At 34.6% G+C, this 14,128-nt stretch overlaps 1 protein-coding gene across 3 annotated transcripts in view; it reads left to right on the top strand.

The window, feature by feature from the left end:
• The window catches only part of LOC134534880 (uncharacterized), a 74,620-nt gene that overhangs the window by 48,744 nt on the left and 11,748 nt on the right, over positions 1-14,128 (top strand). For all 3 annotated transcript variants that reach the window (XM_063373543.1, XM_063373542.1, XM_063373541.1), the window contains exons 8-11: positions 294-563; positions 7,370-7,507; positions 9,003-9,221; positions 12,645-12,995. In XM_063373543.1, coding sequence (XP_063229613.1) covers positions 294-563; positions 7,370-7,507; positions 9,003-9,221; positions 12,645-12,995 — 978 coding nt within the window. The remainder of the gene's footprint in view (positions 1-293; positions 564-7,369; positions 7,508-9,002; positions 9,222-12,644; positions 12,996-14,128) is intronic.

Below are 14,128 nucleotides of genomic sequence, written 5' to 3'. Positions count from 1 at the left end.
TCTATGTAGTATCCTAATGTCTTAAACTTGGTATTTATTTCAGTCATAAATTTTTGAGAATTTAATAACCTGTACAAGTTTGATCAAGCAATTATATTGATTATATTTTTTAGACTGACAGTATTGATACTCAAGGAAACTGATAATAGTGTAAACTGTGTGCTGTAATACGTTTGTTATGTTGCCAGATAGATGGATGATACAGGGGGAAATACTTGAGTGGGGCAGGGAAAAGTGTGGGAAATTGACCGCGGGAAGATTTTGGGAACAGCCCCTGAACGGGTTTGTTCCAGCTGCCGCTGATCGGCCAGTTCGTGTACCTGGCGTTGGATGCGCTCAACGTGGACGAGATATCGATGTACGAGGTGGAGCGCATGCTGCTGATGCCGCAGGCCTCGCATGCCCTGGCCCGTCTCGTCACGTCTCTGCTGATATCGCCCAAGCTGCGGCAGGCCATGCTGCACCTGCCGCCCATGTCCTACCACATGTGGAGCCGTCGCTTGGCGCTCCGCGTCTCGTCCTGGTACCGCACCCACGCCAAGAACAACTGCAACACCCTCAGGGTAACTACCGCTGCCCTACCTGTGCAGAGCTTCGGAAGAAACCACACAGTTTGAAAACTTCTCATGATACCAAAGTGGATTTTGTTTACTAGAAGCATTTAAGGATACGCTAAATGCGGATGAGTAGTTCTTGTTTGTGTATCTCGTTCTTAAATCGTATTTTTGGAAGAGTGAAATTGGCTAAAACGTGTTATTTAAAAAAATTTTTTAGGCATGACACACATCCATTGCAGATTCTCAAAAGCACTCAAGTGCCTTACATTTGGGGCTGGGCCGATGCCGATTCCGATTCCTAAGTATCGGCCGATATTCAGAATATCGGCATCGGCAGCATCTGTAAAATATTTGCCGATACTTCGCACCGATACCTCAGTCCAAGTTCTTAAACTGTGTTATATTGTTTTTGTTAGTAAAAAATCACTAAGGAATAGTATTTCACGCAACTGGTTTTTTTGTAAGTTTAAAATGTTCTATATTCCGTAGCCCTTAACTCCATATGGGGTCCACTGAACAAAAACTGAATAAATAAATAAAAAAATATTCATTGCCAACTGTGGAGCAAAGACAGCCTCATGTTACGTTTACCAGTGCTCGCGATAAAGTAAATTGTACTAGCGATCACGTTTACAGCACTTGCGATCATAGAAACAGTTGCTGAAGAACGTCTGAGTTACTTGCCCCATCTCCATGTTATTTATATATCTATGACTTTGCTGATGTTATGTTGTTGTGTTTGTTTACAATTTAGTATTTACGTTAGCTTGAATTTTTAAAATCTAAACCTAAAGTGATATTTTAAAGATTTTTCTGAGTGTGATGATATGGCTGGGAAGAGAAGTGAAGCTTGGAAATACATACTTCACTCTTCAATCAAATGAAGATACCAAGGCTACATGCACTTTCTGCCATGTAAAAATATAACGAGGTGGGGCAATGATTAAACATGTGGGCTAAAAAGAAAGTATTTGTGTGTGTTTTATTATTATTGTAAGATGCATATTAGTAAGTGTTTTGACCGTTTGATGGTACTCTGTCATTAAAATATGAAATTAAAAAATACTTTATAAGTAAAATATCCTTTCATAACACAAAAATTTCTTTGGTTAGTATCGGCATCGAGTATCAGCAGTATCGGCCCATAATAATCGCTATCGGTGGAATCGGTGAAAAGTGGTATCGGCCCAGCCCTACTTACATTACACATTTATCTTCATTTCTCCACCATGTAACGTTATGGTTACTGCTCAAATAGCATGGTTGCCTTATGGATGATGAGAAGATGGCGCCCCTGTTCAGAGTCTTGCACTTAGAGGCAATACTATGCTAGAAGCACCTGGAAGTGTCATACTTATTGTTATAAAAACTAGAGGTGTGCGGGAAAGGAAATTTAGCCTCGGGAAAATTTCGGGTGGGAAAATCAAATTTCACTCGGGAAATTGGGAAAAATCGGGAACAAAAAATCATAAGCTATATAGGATGCCAGTAGGTATATTGATAAGTTTTGGAGTGTTTTTACAACAGCGCCATTAGAAAACAGACTTAGTATTATGCTCTGTTTTCATGTAAGAAACTGCTAGGAAACTGTTTACATTATTTCACAGTATCTTTAATGTAGCTATCCTAACCAAATTAACCGTCCACAATGTTTTAAAGTATTTATAATGTAGCTAACCTAACCTAATTGACCATTAGTTATCATGAGTTGTCCAAAATAAACATTCACGGACACATGGCAAACGAAAAATATGGCGGCGTACAAATAAATACCGTTGCTTGGTTTATGGTTCTTCCTTTTATCAACACCGCTATATTTATTTACAATGAACAAAAAAAAATCCGAAGATGCACGATCGGGGGTTTGGCTCTCGTGTCTGTGAAAAGAAGGATTCCCATCTTCAATCCGTTGTTTTGATGGACCTAGTTGTGAAGAATTTGCCGTAACGGGCCGTGAACTTAACAATTCTTGCCGTGTCTCATATTCCAACTTTACAGTTGGATGTTCAGTCAAGTGCCTTATGAGACCCGATGTGCTGCCGTAGCTTGTTTTCAGAGTTTTATTGCATGTCTTGCATTTAGCACTAAGTTTATCATTGCTTCTAGCAAAGTAGTTCCAAATACGCGTCTTTTCTTCAGCCATGTTTACTAAACAACTAAACAAAACAACCAATATGAAACGGTAACGTGAACTAAATGACAAAATATATTACCATAATTTTGTATTACTACGTGCCCATGTAAAATTCCCCTAATATTATGGACCTCAAATAAACATCAGAAAAGAAAATTATTCAATTTAATCTTATTTTCACCATTTACGTGTCACAGGAAAAAAAACTGATGGTGCTGCCATCTCCTGTGGGCTGTAGCGTAACCCCGCCTCTAAGTGACGGACTGGCCAATCGCAGCTGTCCCTGATAATTACGTCACTGTTTTTTGTCTTTTGATTTTTTGATGAAACAATTTCAGACGTAATACGATTTCATTCCGGTAAACAGAAACATTAATACAAATATAAAATTACGAAATGTGCAATATACACGGGATTTGCCAATAATGCAAACTATTAAAGTAATGTCTTGTTCAGCGTTGTGTTTCAGTCCGACTGCTTATTTATTTCAGTTACGTAAGTTTAGAAGATCGTGATGTATATCATTTTCCGAGATTTTGTTTTCCCATGGATATACGTTGACATTAAAATATAATTTCATTAATAAATGTGTTATCTATATTAAACCGTAAAGCTATCTCTTTATATTTCCTTTTATTGTAGGCCAAACGGGCCGTTGTCACAAATATAATTTTTTTCCCCGAAAATACCGGGAAAAATATTATTCCCTCCCGGCGGGAAAAAAAACAATGCCTCCCTGAAACTTTTCCCGAAATTCGGGATCCCGCACACCACTAATAAAAACATGAGTTAGCTTTTATCATTTTCAAAATTGTCACTTTCATCCAGTAATCCATGCAGAATTTTTTTTTTAATGTGTGTTTAAAAGCGTGGTGCAGGCTTATTCAGAACTTGACATTGCTGCAAGGCAACGCTGCATAGCTAAAGTTCTTCAAGCTCCAATGTTGGGTAACCTGCTGTTGGTTAAATGACAACAGACCTTTTGTATGTGGTTTGAAAGTGCATGTATTTGTGAAAAAAAGATGTTGCAATGATTACTCGGATTACTGAAGGTTTGCGGTTGCGATTATTTATGGTGGCTGAAAACCCCTAAAATGGTAAAAATTGATGTGGAAATGGGGAATCATACGTGACAGAAGGTAAAAAATAATATTTTGGCCGAACTTTTAATAGCGCTTCATTGCATTGAACAAACATTTTCTGTCTGCATGGTACTCATTATTTTTTCATTCATGACCTTTTTTTTCCTCTCTTCAAGGTAAACAAATCATTCACAGTTAATCCATAAATAAAACATTTGTGCCTAATATCTGCAGAGACATTTATTTACAAGCTACTTCAAGAAATTTAATGGAAGTTTTGAAATTTTTAACAGTATTCTTGTGGCAAAAATACAGTGTAAAAAAAAATAACTGGTAGACGTATGCCAAGAATGCTATATTATTTTTACAGGACACCTTTAAGGTACGTTATAATTTGGAATGATTATGAGAGCCCAGAACTAAAAAAATTAGTAAAAATTTGAAATATGATTCTAAGGTCTATGTTTAAGTTTGGTGTGAGGCTTATTCTAATAAAATATTTTTGTTTTTGGTCTAATTATCAAGAGTGCGAGGCTTATTTGAGTAATTCTAAAGGAGAACCACTTTTCCAGGGTGGCGACCAACCGGGAAAACCGGGAAAAGTCAGGGAATTTTGCCAGCAGGGAAAAGTCATGGAAAAGTCAGGAAATTTTTCAACTAGTCAGGGAAACAATTAAATCATGTCTAAAGTTCCTGCTGCAGAATTTTACAGCTTAATATTATTCATAGTCTTATGTTAATTGTATGTAGCGAATTAATAACTGAAATTATGAATACTATAATTTATACGAAGTTTGACATTTTAATGAAGCCATTTTTGATGTCACGGGTCCATGAAAAACTCTTTGCTGTGTTTGCGTTGCTGATAACAACTGACTTGCGCGCGCACGCGCGCGCGCAAGCATTGTATTGCTACCATAGTCATGGTACATGTACCAAATTATTCTATGCTTACTATTTTTATAGCTCATAGTACACCGAGATGACCGAGATAGTTTTATTTTGTTTTCTCGTATTATTGGCAACTGTGGTACAAGTACACGAATGTTTTGGGATGAAAACGTGTGTGATTTTTTTTTTGTTCCGTCGTGTAGTGCTTCTCTACGTTTTACTTTTCAGATGTACTATTTATTTTATTTTGCTGTCCTCTTTGTGTAAACGTTTTGAATAGTGGCGTGTACAGGTTTTCAGTATTATTTAGTAAGCTAGTCGGGCTTTGTTATGAAGATAAAAAGGAAATAATAGAAGTAGAAGACAAAGATGAAAAAAAAAATGTGCGCGGGATCATATATGAACGTGTGGGCTTGGGAAGAATATTGCCGTTGCTGAAAGCTAAGAGTAAAGGTGAGTAATGAGTTAAAGTGTTTATTCAGTTATATTCAAATTTTTAGCCCATTACTTTTATGGAGTAAACCATTTTTTAATGAATTCCAATACAGGATAAGAAAAGTGAAAGGTAAATATTAAGAGTAGCTTATCATTAGACTTGCGCATAATAGTTCGCGACCGGGAGCGCTCCTTTTAGTTCGGAGCTCCTTGGCGAACTAGGACGTTAGTTCGCAGCTCGGCGAGCTAGGTCGCTCTTTTAGTTCGTCCGCTCCCATCTCGAATTCAAAGAAGACAGGTCACAGATAACTTAGTTTGTTCGCTTTGCTACCGCTACTGCAGGCGATCTTCTTTGTATGTTATAGTAGTAATTTTTTATAATGATCAGTGTTGTGAACGCCTAGATTATTATCCTTTTTTGGGTTATTATACATCAAATGAGTAAATAAAACAATAATTTTCATTATTGGGTAAACTGGCGTATATAACAGTTCTGTTTTTAATCTTCACTTAACATACACTATAATCGAAAAATTTTAATTTATAAAATCATTTATTTTATAGCTAGTTAAAGAAATATTGTTTATGAAATGTGTTTATTTTAGTGAATAAAATACAGTTTTATAAATATACAAATTTTTTTTTAAGTTTTAGAAATAATCAACAAAAAATGTGTTAATATTTACAGGCAACTAAATTACGTATATTATTAAGAAAAAAGACCCATTACTCTTCTAATTTGTTACCTTACAATTAGACAGAAAAACTAATAAAAACTCTTTTAAGTAAGATTGTTTGCTAATATTTCTTAAGAATGTTCATTAGGACCTATATATAATTCACTAAATATTAGCAAGTTCATCATCACTTAACATACACTATAATCGAAAAATTTTAATTTCTAAAAGCTATTATTGTTTGTCTGATTTTGGTTTGACATATATTTGTGTATGTTATCTAATAAGTTATTTAATATGCAAAAATAAGGTTTTACGCTCAAAAAAATTGATGGGATTGTTAGGCTTGGTCAGGGAATAAAAATGATTGTCCTGGAAAAGTCAGGGAATTTATTCTTTACAGTTTGGTAGCCACCCTGTTTTCTGTAAAAAAAAAAAAAAAAAGCATTTTTTTTACTTTGTGACATGTATTACAATCATTCTTTAAGAGGGTATTGTGATACAAGTGGTGAGGTTAGGTTACATTTTAAAAATACTGTGATATTGTGAAAATGATCAGTTACATGAGGTAAGCTACATTAAAAATCCTGAGATAGTGTTTAAAAAATTGGTAAGGAATTACCAATATAATGTAGCTTACTTAAACTAACCAAACATCTTTACTTTTTTATAGTTTTTTTAATGAATATAGATAACCAATAGTTATCATAATTTAAAAGTAAATGTAAAGTATTCCTAAACAATCAATCATCCACATTATCAAGTGTTTTTTTACCAACCAGTCTTACAACTTTACTCTTTAAAAATGACCAATCACTGGTAAACTACTTGTCACAGTGTCCTCAGAGAATAATTGTAAAACATGTCAGGAAGTAAAAAAAAAGAGGCATTTTGGAAATTTATTATAATTTTTGCGGTAAAGTGGTTCTACTTTAGAATTTCTGCATCTTATTTTGATATCTCAATTGCCTGCTACAATTCATTTGGGTTACTTACATAATCTTTTAATGTTTTTACTCTCGGTGAGTTTTGAACATGGATAATAAACAACTAGAAATAAATATCACATTTATATTACCCTATATTGAATAAAATTAAGTTCAATATTTGTTTACTCATTTGTCTGTTGAATACTGGCAGTTTAAAAAAATAATGCTGATTAATTTTCAAAAGTGAATAGCATAACAGTGCAAAATAAGGGTCAGGAAAAATTAGATTCTGGTCAAGGAAAACCTGAAAATGTCAGGGAATTTCATTTGAGATTTTGTGAGGCCACCCTGAATTATCATGTTTGGACTCGACTCGGCTTGACTCAAAGGTAGTGACTGAACTCTGCTCAACTTCACTGGACCTAAAAATCTGCAGACTTGTTCATCTCTTAACTTTTACCCATTTAAGAATAAAGTTGAAAGAATAAAATATTGCAATCATGGGTGTAGATATATTAAGGAATTCAAGCCACCTAAACTTTTTAATTATTATCTGAGTCAAACCAGACTTAACTTCAGTGTAATAGACTAAAGTCTTCTAGTGTTTTCATTAGTCGTGTTCTGTTAGCTGTAAAGTATTTCACATATTACTTGTTTGTTTCAGACGTTCGAGATGATAGGTGTGGAGACAGAGTTTTGGAAAGTTCTTGGTGAAACAAATCTTTTAGAAAAATGTACATTCCATGAGTTAAGCTTTCACCAAAGAGTTTGGGTGTTGAAGTCACTTTGCGACTATTGTCTGGTATGTATTTACTACATATATCCATGTTTTTTTAAAATCTTTCTTTCATAGAAAACAGAAACAGTCCACGAATAATATAAAGGATTGTTTCAATATTCAGTAATGTTATTGATTAAAAAATATTAGGAATGTTCATTTTTAATTTTGGTAAGAGTCAATGAAACAAAAATTTTTATTGATGATATACTGATATTTGTTTACATAGTGTTAGTTAATGTGAGTTAGTAGGGAGTTAATTAGTAGATTATTATTTGAAGCAAATACTGAAAACCCAAGCTATTAATTTACATTCTTAAATATCAAGAATCATATCCATTTAGTTGTATGAGATGACTTTGATTAGAAGGTACCGTTGAGTTTAAGATGCCTTAAAATATAAGATGATAAATATTCATTATAAAACAACTTTCAATTATAAGATGACCACTAATTTAAGAGTACTCATAATTTAAGGAATATTGGGGATGAAAGTAAATTATTGGTCATAAGTCAACCATGATTTTAAGACACTGTTATAATACCTTAAAATTCAAGATACATTCAAATTCAAGGAAACTTTGCCTTTAATTATGACTTCAAATAAAATGATTTCTTAAATATCAGATAACTCATGTCATAACCAAACATTACTTGAAATTGTGTTAATTTTTACTTTTTAATTCACCAGACCCTTAATTATAAATAATAAGAGAATTTTAAATAACAATGCTATTTATTTAAATATTGTATTTTTTCCCCAAGTATTTGATAAATTAATTGAATAGATAATGTTCTGCATGTTAAATTACAGTATTTACCCAAATACAAGACAAGAATTTTTCACAAGCTTACTGTGTATGAATTCGAATTTGTCTTGCATTGGGGATATAAAATGGGATTGACTTTGTTAAATTTTTTTCCCTGCTTGTCACTAAGTTAATGCTAAGCTACATCATGGACCATTTATTTCAGTCACATCAACAAAAACTTTGGAATATTTAAATTAAATAAACTTAACATGTAATTAGCAGGCTCAGAATATTAAGATCACACACAACTTGCATCAGCTACAATGTTTGTTTTATCCAATTCTCATATCATGTATCTGAATAATTTTTTCTTTTAAGGAAAGACGAAAATGTAGACCTTCATGCATTCGAGTGCATGGTTACATTACATTTTATGTTTCCTCAATCCAAGAGAACAATATTTTTCTGTAATCAATTTTCACTAAGCTGTGAATTTAACTAACATTTTTTTTGTTTCAGTTTTGGAATAGAAGTATTCACATAACCTTAGCAATATGTATTAAAAAAATTTGTTTTCTTTTTTTTTTTTTGAATCCTGATAATTTTTAGGTGAAATGATTTTTAGTCCCTAATGTTTGTATTAAATTTGTTTCCCAAATTAATAAACCATATGAAGAAGTTGTTTATAAATTATACAGTGAAGTAATTAAAAAATTATCACTACATAGAAGTAGAACTTTGAATGTTTTGGTTTCTTCCTCTTACAGCACAATCAATTGACGTTGCATAGTAAGATAAGCACGCCAGAAAACCGCGACGCCTTCAAACATAACTTGGGTAGGGATCGCAGTGATTTCCGGTACGACCACCTCCCCGAGTTGTGCGGGGATGACCTGCGAGTCTACCGCCAGGCGCCCAACTGTATGTCCCTTATTGAGAGGGATGAAATGTACCGGGAGCAGTTAGCATCACAGGCGGCGTGCCAGGTGAGATGGTTTCCATATTTTGGATGTACCCTAGTTCAAAATAGTTTTTGAAATCATTCTCTCCCATTGCAAGAATCAGTTCATGCTGTGTTACTTTGTGTGCTGTGGGATTTCTCTTGCTAGCTGAGTAGAATGTATATATTATTGTTACTGTATCATTAGGGACCCCAGAAAATGGTGAACCGCGAAATACACGAAATACCGCGAAATTGGGCACTATTTCACCGTTTTCACGAAATCTGCTATTTTTTCACAAAACACGAAACTTTGCGCGAAATCCACGTAATTTCCGTTACCAAGAATGTTTACATTGGTCGGATACTGTAAATAATCTTACTATCGATTGTATTGATATCGCGTAACGAAATCGATTGTAGTTCCAACATGGCGGCAAACGTGTATATTTACGTTGCCGCTATGTAGCAGCGTTACGAACACAATTTTCGTGTAGTTGGTATTAGTTCTCAAAATTCTAGCGCACAGAAGCGAACACAATATTTACGCTTACATAATAGTTTAATTCTGGCCGAACACAATATTTTTTCGTGTGCGTGCAACTACGGCATAATGTTTTTACGGTGCAGCTTGCAGTAGTGTTTTTTTTTATGACGTCTCGGTTACTCGGTATTAATTTCCAAGCATCTAGTTAGTAGTGCTTATTTTTGTGTTAAGATGCCGAAAATAGTTACGGTTTTCGATCGAGAACGAGAGATGAAGCAGGAAGGATTTTATATATTTGATGTTAAGGATAAGATAATAATGTGTAAGTTTTGCAACATTCGTGTGGACTGGATGCGTCGATACACATGCCTAAAACAAGTTTCTAACGCAACTCATAAAAAAAAATATGTGCGGCATCAACGTCGACTACTGGTACTGCAAAACAGACGTCTATAGGAGCTGCTTTGCAAACTTATAAAAACATAGTTGTAAACAAACAACAATTTATAATTGACTTTGTTGAAATGATGGTGGGGGCAAACATACCTTTGGAAAAAGCAGATGACCCAAACAGGAGGACCTGGTTAAATAAATATGTTCAAAGTACTGTGGTTCAGTATTTTTATTGCATTTTTTAAATTTTTTTATTATTTTGTGTGTAGAACAGGCTAGGGGAACACAGGGTTGCTGTAAAGGAGACAAGACCAAGAAGAAAACTAGAAATACTAAGAACTTTTTAGTGTTTGCCAACTGAGTGCATTTTATGTTTAATATTAGAATTTAAAAAAAATTGAAGCAAAACAATCCTCGTTTGCCAATTTCAATTTTAATTTAATGTATCTCACCAAATTTTTACACCGATTTTTAGCACCGCTTGCTTATTTTTACACCGATTTTTTGCACCGCTTTTGTCATTTTTTTACACCGAAATGAGCCAATTTTATTTACCATTTTCTGGGGTCCCTATGTATCATCAATCAGTAAAACGTAATTTTTTTTGGTAACTATACAATTTTTATTTTCTTATCTGAGAAACGGTTAATAAATACCCTGAGGTATACCGTGTTTGATTTCATCCTGCCAGTGCTACGTGAATAAAGTTTCTAATTAAATATAATATATAATGTATTAAATATATTATATTAAATATTATGCAGCTGTCAGTGTGGCAAGGGGGCCAGATCCTGTTGTATGTGCTCTTTGGGCACAATAAATGTCCTTGCATTGGAAATTGTATCAACTTGTCATTTACCAGCTGTCCACATCGTGCATGCTCTGGCAGCGAACCCGTGCCTCATTAAGCCCCCCTGAAGGACTCAATCCTAGTACTTAATCACTTTGAAGAAAAACAATCTCTCCTTGCTTTAGGCTGATGCAGCTAAATATATTAAACATTGAGCAGTACAGCCTGTACATAAAATCTGCTGGGAAGGATAAATACATAGGCGTGCGCACGGTAGGTGCCACAGGTGCCTTGGCACCACCATTAGGGTTAACGTTATTTTATTTTTTACAAGCAAAATAATACATACTTACAAAAATCCGTATTATTTCCACAAAAAAAAATGTTTTCCAATCGTGTCGAGTTACAGATATGTGCTCATAACACTATCAATATATCAATTATCAATCGAACCAACTATACACACGGAATCAAGCCAGTTGCAATTACTTGTGTTGTACACGCGGGCCGCGGCTACGAAACTTCTGAAATGTAAATACTTCTCCTAGTTCTCCTCGAATTACATAGAATGCGCTCTCGGTGTCCACTGTTCACTCCACTCGGCAGGCGCACGGAATAATAGCCGCCGTCCGCCAGGGTTTATTTAAAAAAAAGAGAGAGAGTTTAGTTAGTTAAAAGGATAGGCTTACTCGAAGACTTATATGCAGTAGCCGACAAAATATTTTTGTTGTATTCCAAAAGTTAAAACTTTTGCCCACTCTTATTTGTGTATTTTTATTATTTTAATATTTTACATATTTAAGGTATGTTACAAAAACTCCCTTGATTTGTTGATATTAAAACTTAACATTTGAGAATGTTTTTTCTAGCATTTATTTGGCGTCTTCAGAAAACATGTATGTACGGTTTTTCAAAGCCACTAGCATGAATTCCGTGCAAACAATTTGTGCAATTTACTTTATGGCTCAACAAAGCTTAAAACTGTAAATAGTTTAGTAGTTTTCCTGGTGATTATAACGTTCAAAGCCATAATTTGTCTTAAAAAATGTTAAAATTTTTACATCTGTGTATTTAATGTTTTTGTTCGGAAACACCTTAAATAGCACCATTTTGCGCTTTCAAATCATAATTTTTCCGGGGGAAGACCCCCGGACCCCCCACTTTAGGCTCGGGGTCCGTGAATAACAGGGCTGTTGTGTAATCTGGCACCACCAATACTGAAGTCCTGCGCACGCCTATGGATAAATACACCATAAAATTTTCGTATTGAAAGTAAATGTGTTTTAAATTGAAGTGCATTATATACTTGTAAACAATTTTTATCAAGAAATTTAAGCTTCAAAAGAAAAAAACAAAAGTGTTTTAATAAATATGATCTTATATTCAAGTAAATGCAGTACTTGAACCATAGAAGATTAGTTTTTAATTCCGTGATGCCACAGTGATTGTGTAGTCAGATCACTCAACTCCCATCAAGACATCAGGGTTTGATTACCGACGGGATCAAATCCAGATTTTTTGCAAGTGGGAAGTATGGTGAAGTATGGTGGACATTGACATAAGCTACTGGGATTTCCCAGGGTTATTCAGTTTCCCCCCCACTGATACTTTCCATCAATACTCCACTCTCATCATCCCTCACCATCTTTAATGTCCTGGATGTCCTTTTTAATATATCATGTTTTTGATTCTGAAATTTCTCAGCATATATGTACTGTTTTGTTTGAGAGCAAGATAATATTTGATTCAGGGTGCGTGTTATTTAGGCTGTGAATTTTTTTTTTTCCTTTGTTATCTAGACAGATGCAACAAAAGACTGCACCGCTGCGGACACTTGTTCTGACAAGAGAGGTAGCAGGAAGAGAAGGAAGGAACGCGTGAAAAGCTCGGAATCGGACAGCGGCCTGAGCTGTGACTCCAGCGACACCAGGCCGTGTGACGACTCCAGCAACGAGCAGTCTCGTGCCGGGTCCAGCCTCATACAGGCGAGGTTCGATTACGTCAAGGAGCACGGGCATATCTACGACCCACACTGGCTCAGCCCAGAGAACTCTGGGTTTGAAGTCGTCGTGGATTCCTACCAAGCCCTGAATGAACTTATCTCTAGGTTAAGCGGGGAGACATCCGACCAAAACCTCTGCAATGCTAAGGTCTGTTAAAGATTTGTTTCTTTCTTTGCATTTTGTACCACAATTTAATTTGCACATAGTTATTTTTATCTTTGTGGAAATACTATTGTATAGTTGGAGATCTGCTTTAAAAACAGTTTTTGTATTAATTTAAAAAAATATTAATTAGGGTTGATTTTACTTACAAAAAATTTCTGTTCTAACTAGAGTAAAAGTTAAAAAGTTTTTTTTTTCAATTGGTAATTCAAAATAGTTTCTACAGCATGCTCGTGCTTTGCTTTTGTGACATGTAGTTTAATTAATAAGTTGTTTAATTTACATATGCTGTAGAAGTTATCCAGAACCTATGCAGTTCTAAATTTTGTTACAGTCTTGCTCTCATTAGTGACTATTGTATGTAGTGAATGAAAATAAGATTTTATGGACTTATTTTTAGGTCAATTCCATTTTTGAAACAGGATATTTCTGCATTATTGTTTTTATTTTTATGAATTTACTTTTTTCATAAAAAAGTGTATTATACAGCAAATATTTAGGTAATATATGTATTTCTTAATACTTGTTCTACCGAAATAGATTTTGACTGACACATGATACACTTATACAATAACATCATTAGTAATAAGCATGTCTAGCACAGAGCTGCCAACCATTACGAATTTTCCGTAATTATTACGGATTTACCACCAAATTACGGAATTACGGAACATCGCTCGTTTATTACGGAAACCAGGCTTTGTGCTGCATGGTAATGGAAAAAATTCCATTTCTTGTGTGCGTGTTTCGTGAACGCAGTTCGAATACATCACGTGGTTGCGCAAATAACGGAACTAGTAAGTGTGTGCATGTACTGTCAAAATAAGTAGATTAATACTCGTGTTTTGAGATATTAATGGGATAGTATTACGTTCGTTGTACGATACAACTAGTACATATTCTTGGACTTTTCGTTTGTTGGCTACTTACATCACGATAATTTTTGTACGGTACTTTGGCTAACCTGTGTTTTAATTTATTTCTTGAAAGCCATTTTTTTCCATTAAAGTGTTTTTGTCGTGTCTACAGACATGAAAATTTATGTTTTTCGATAGTGTTCTTTTTCAGTGCCGGGTGTAGAAATGAAGCGTGTGACAGAACAATGTGTGTCTGGGGGA

Source organism: Bacillus rossius, chromosome 8 (genome assembly GCF_032445375.1).
Source record: "Bacillus rossius redtenbacheri isolate Brsri chromosome 8, Brsri_v3, whole genome shotgun sequence".
Taxonomy (NCBI): Eukaryota; Metazoa; Arthropoda; class Insecta; order Phasmatodea; family Bacillidae; genus Bacillus; species Bacillus rossius.
Note: the sequence above shows the minus strand (reverse complement) of the source record. Positions and strands in the feature narration are given on the sequence as shown.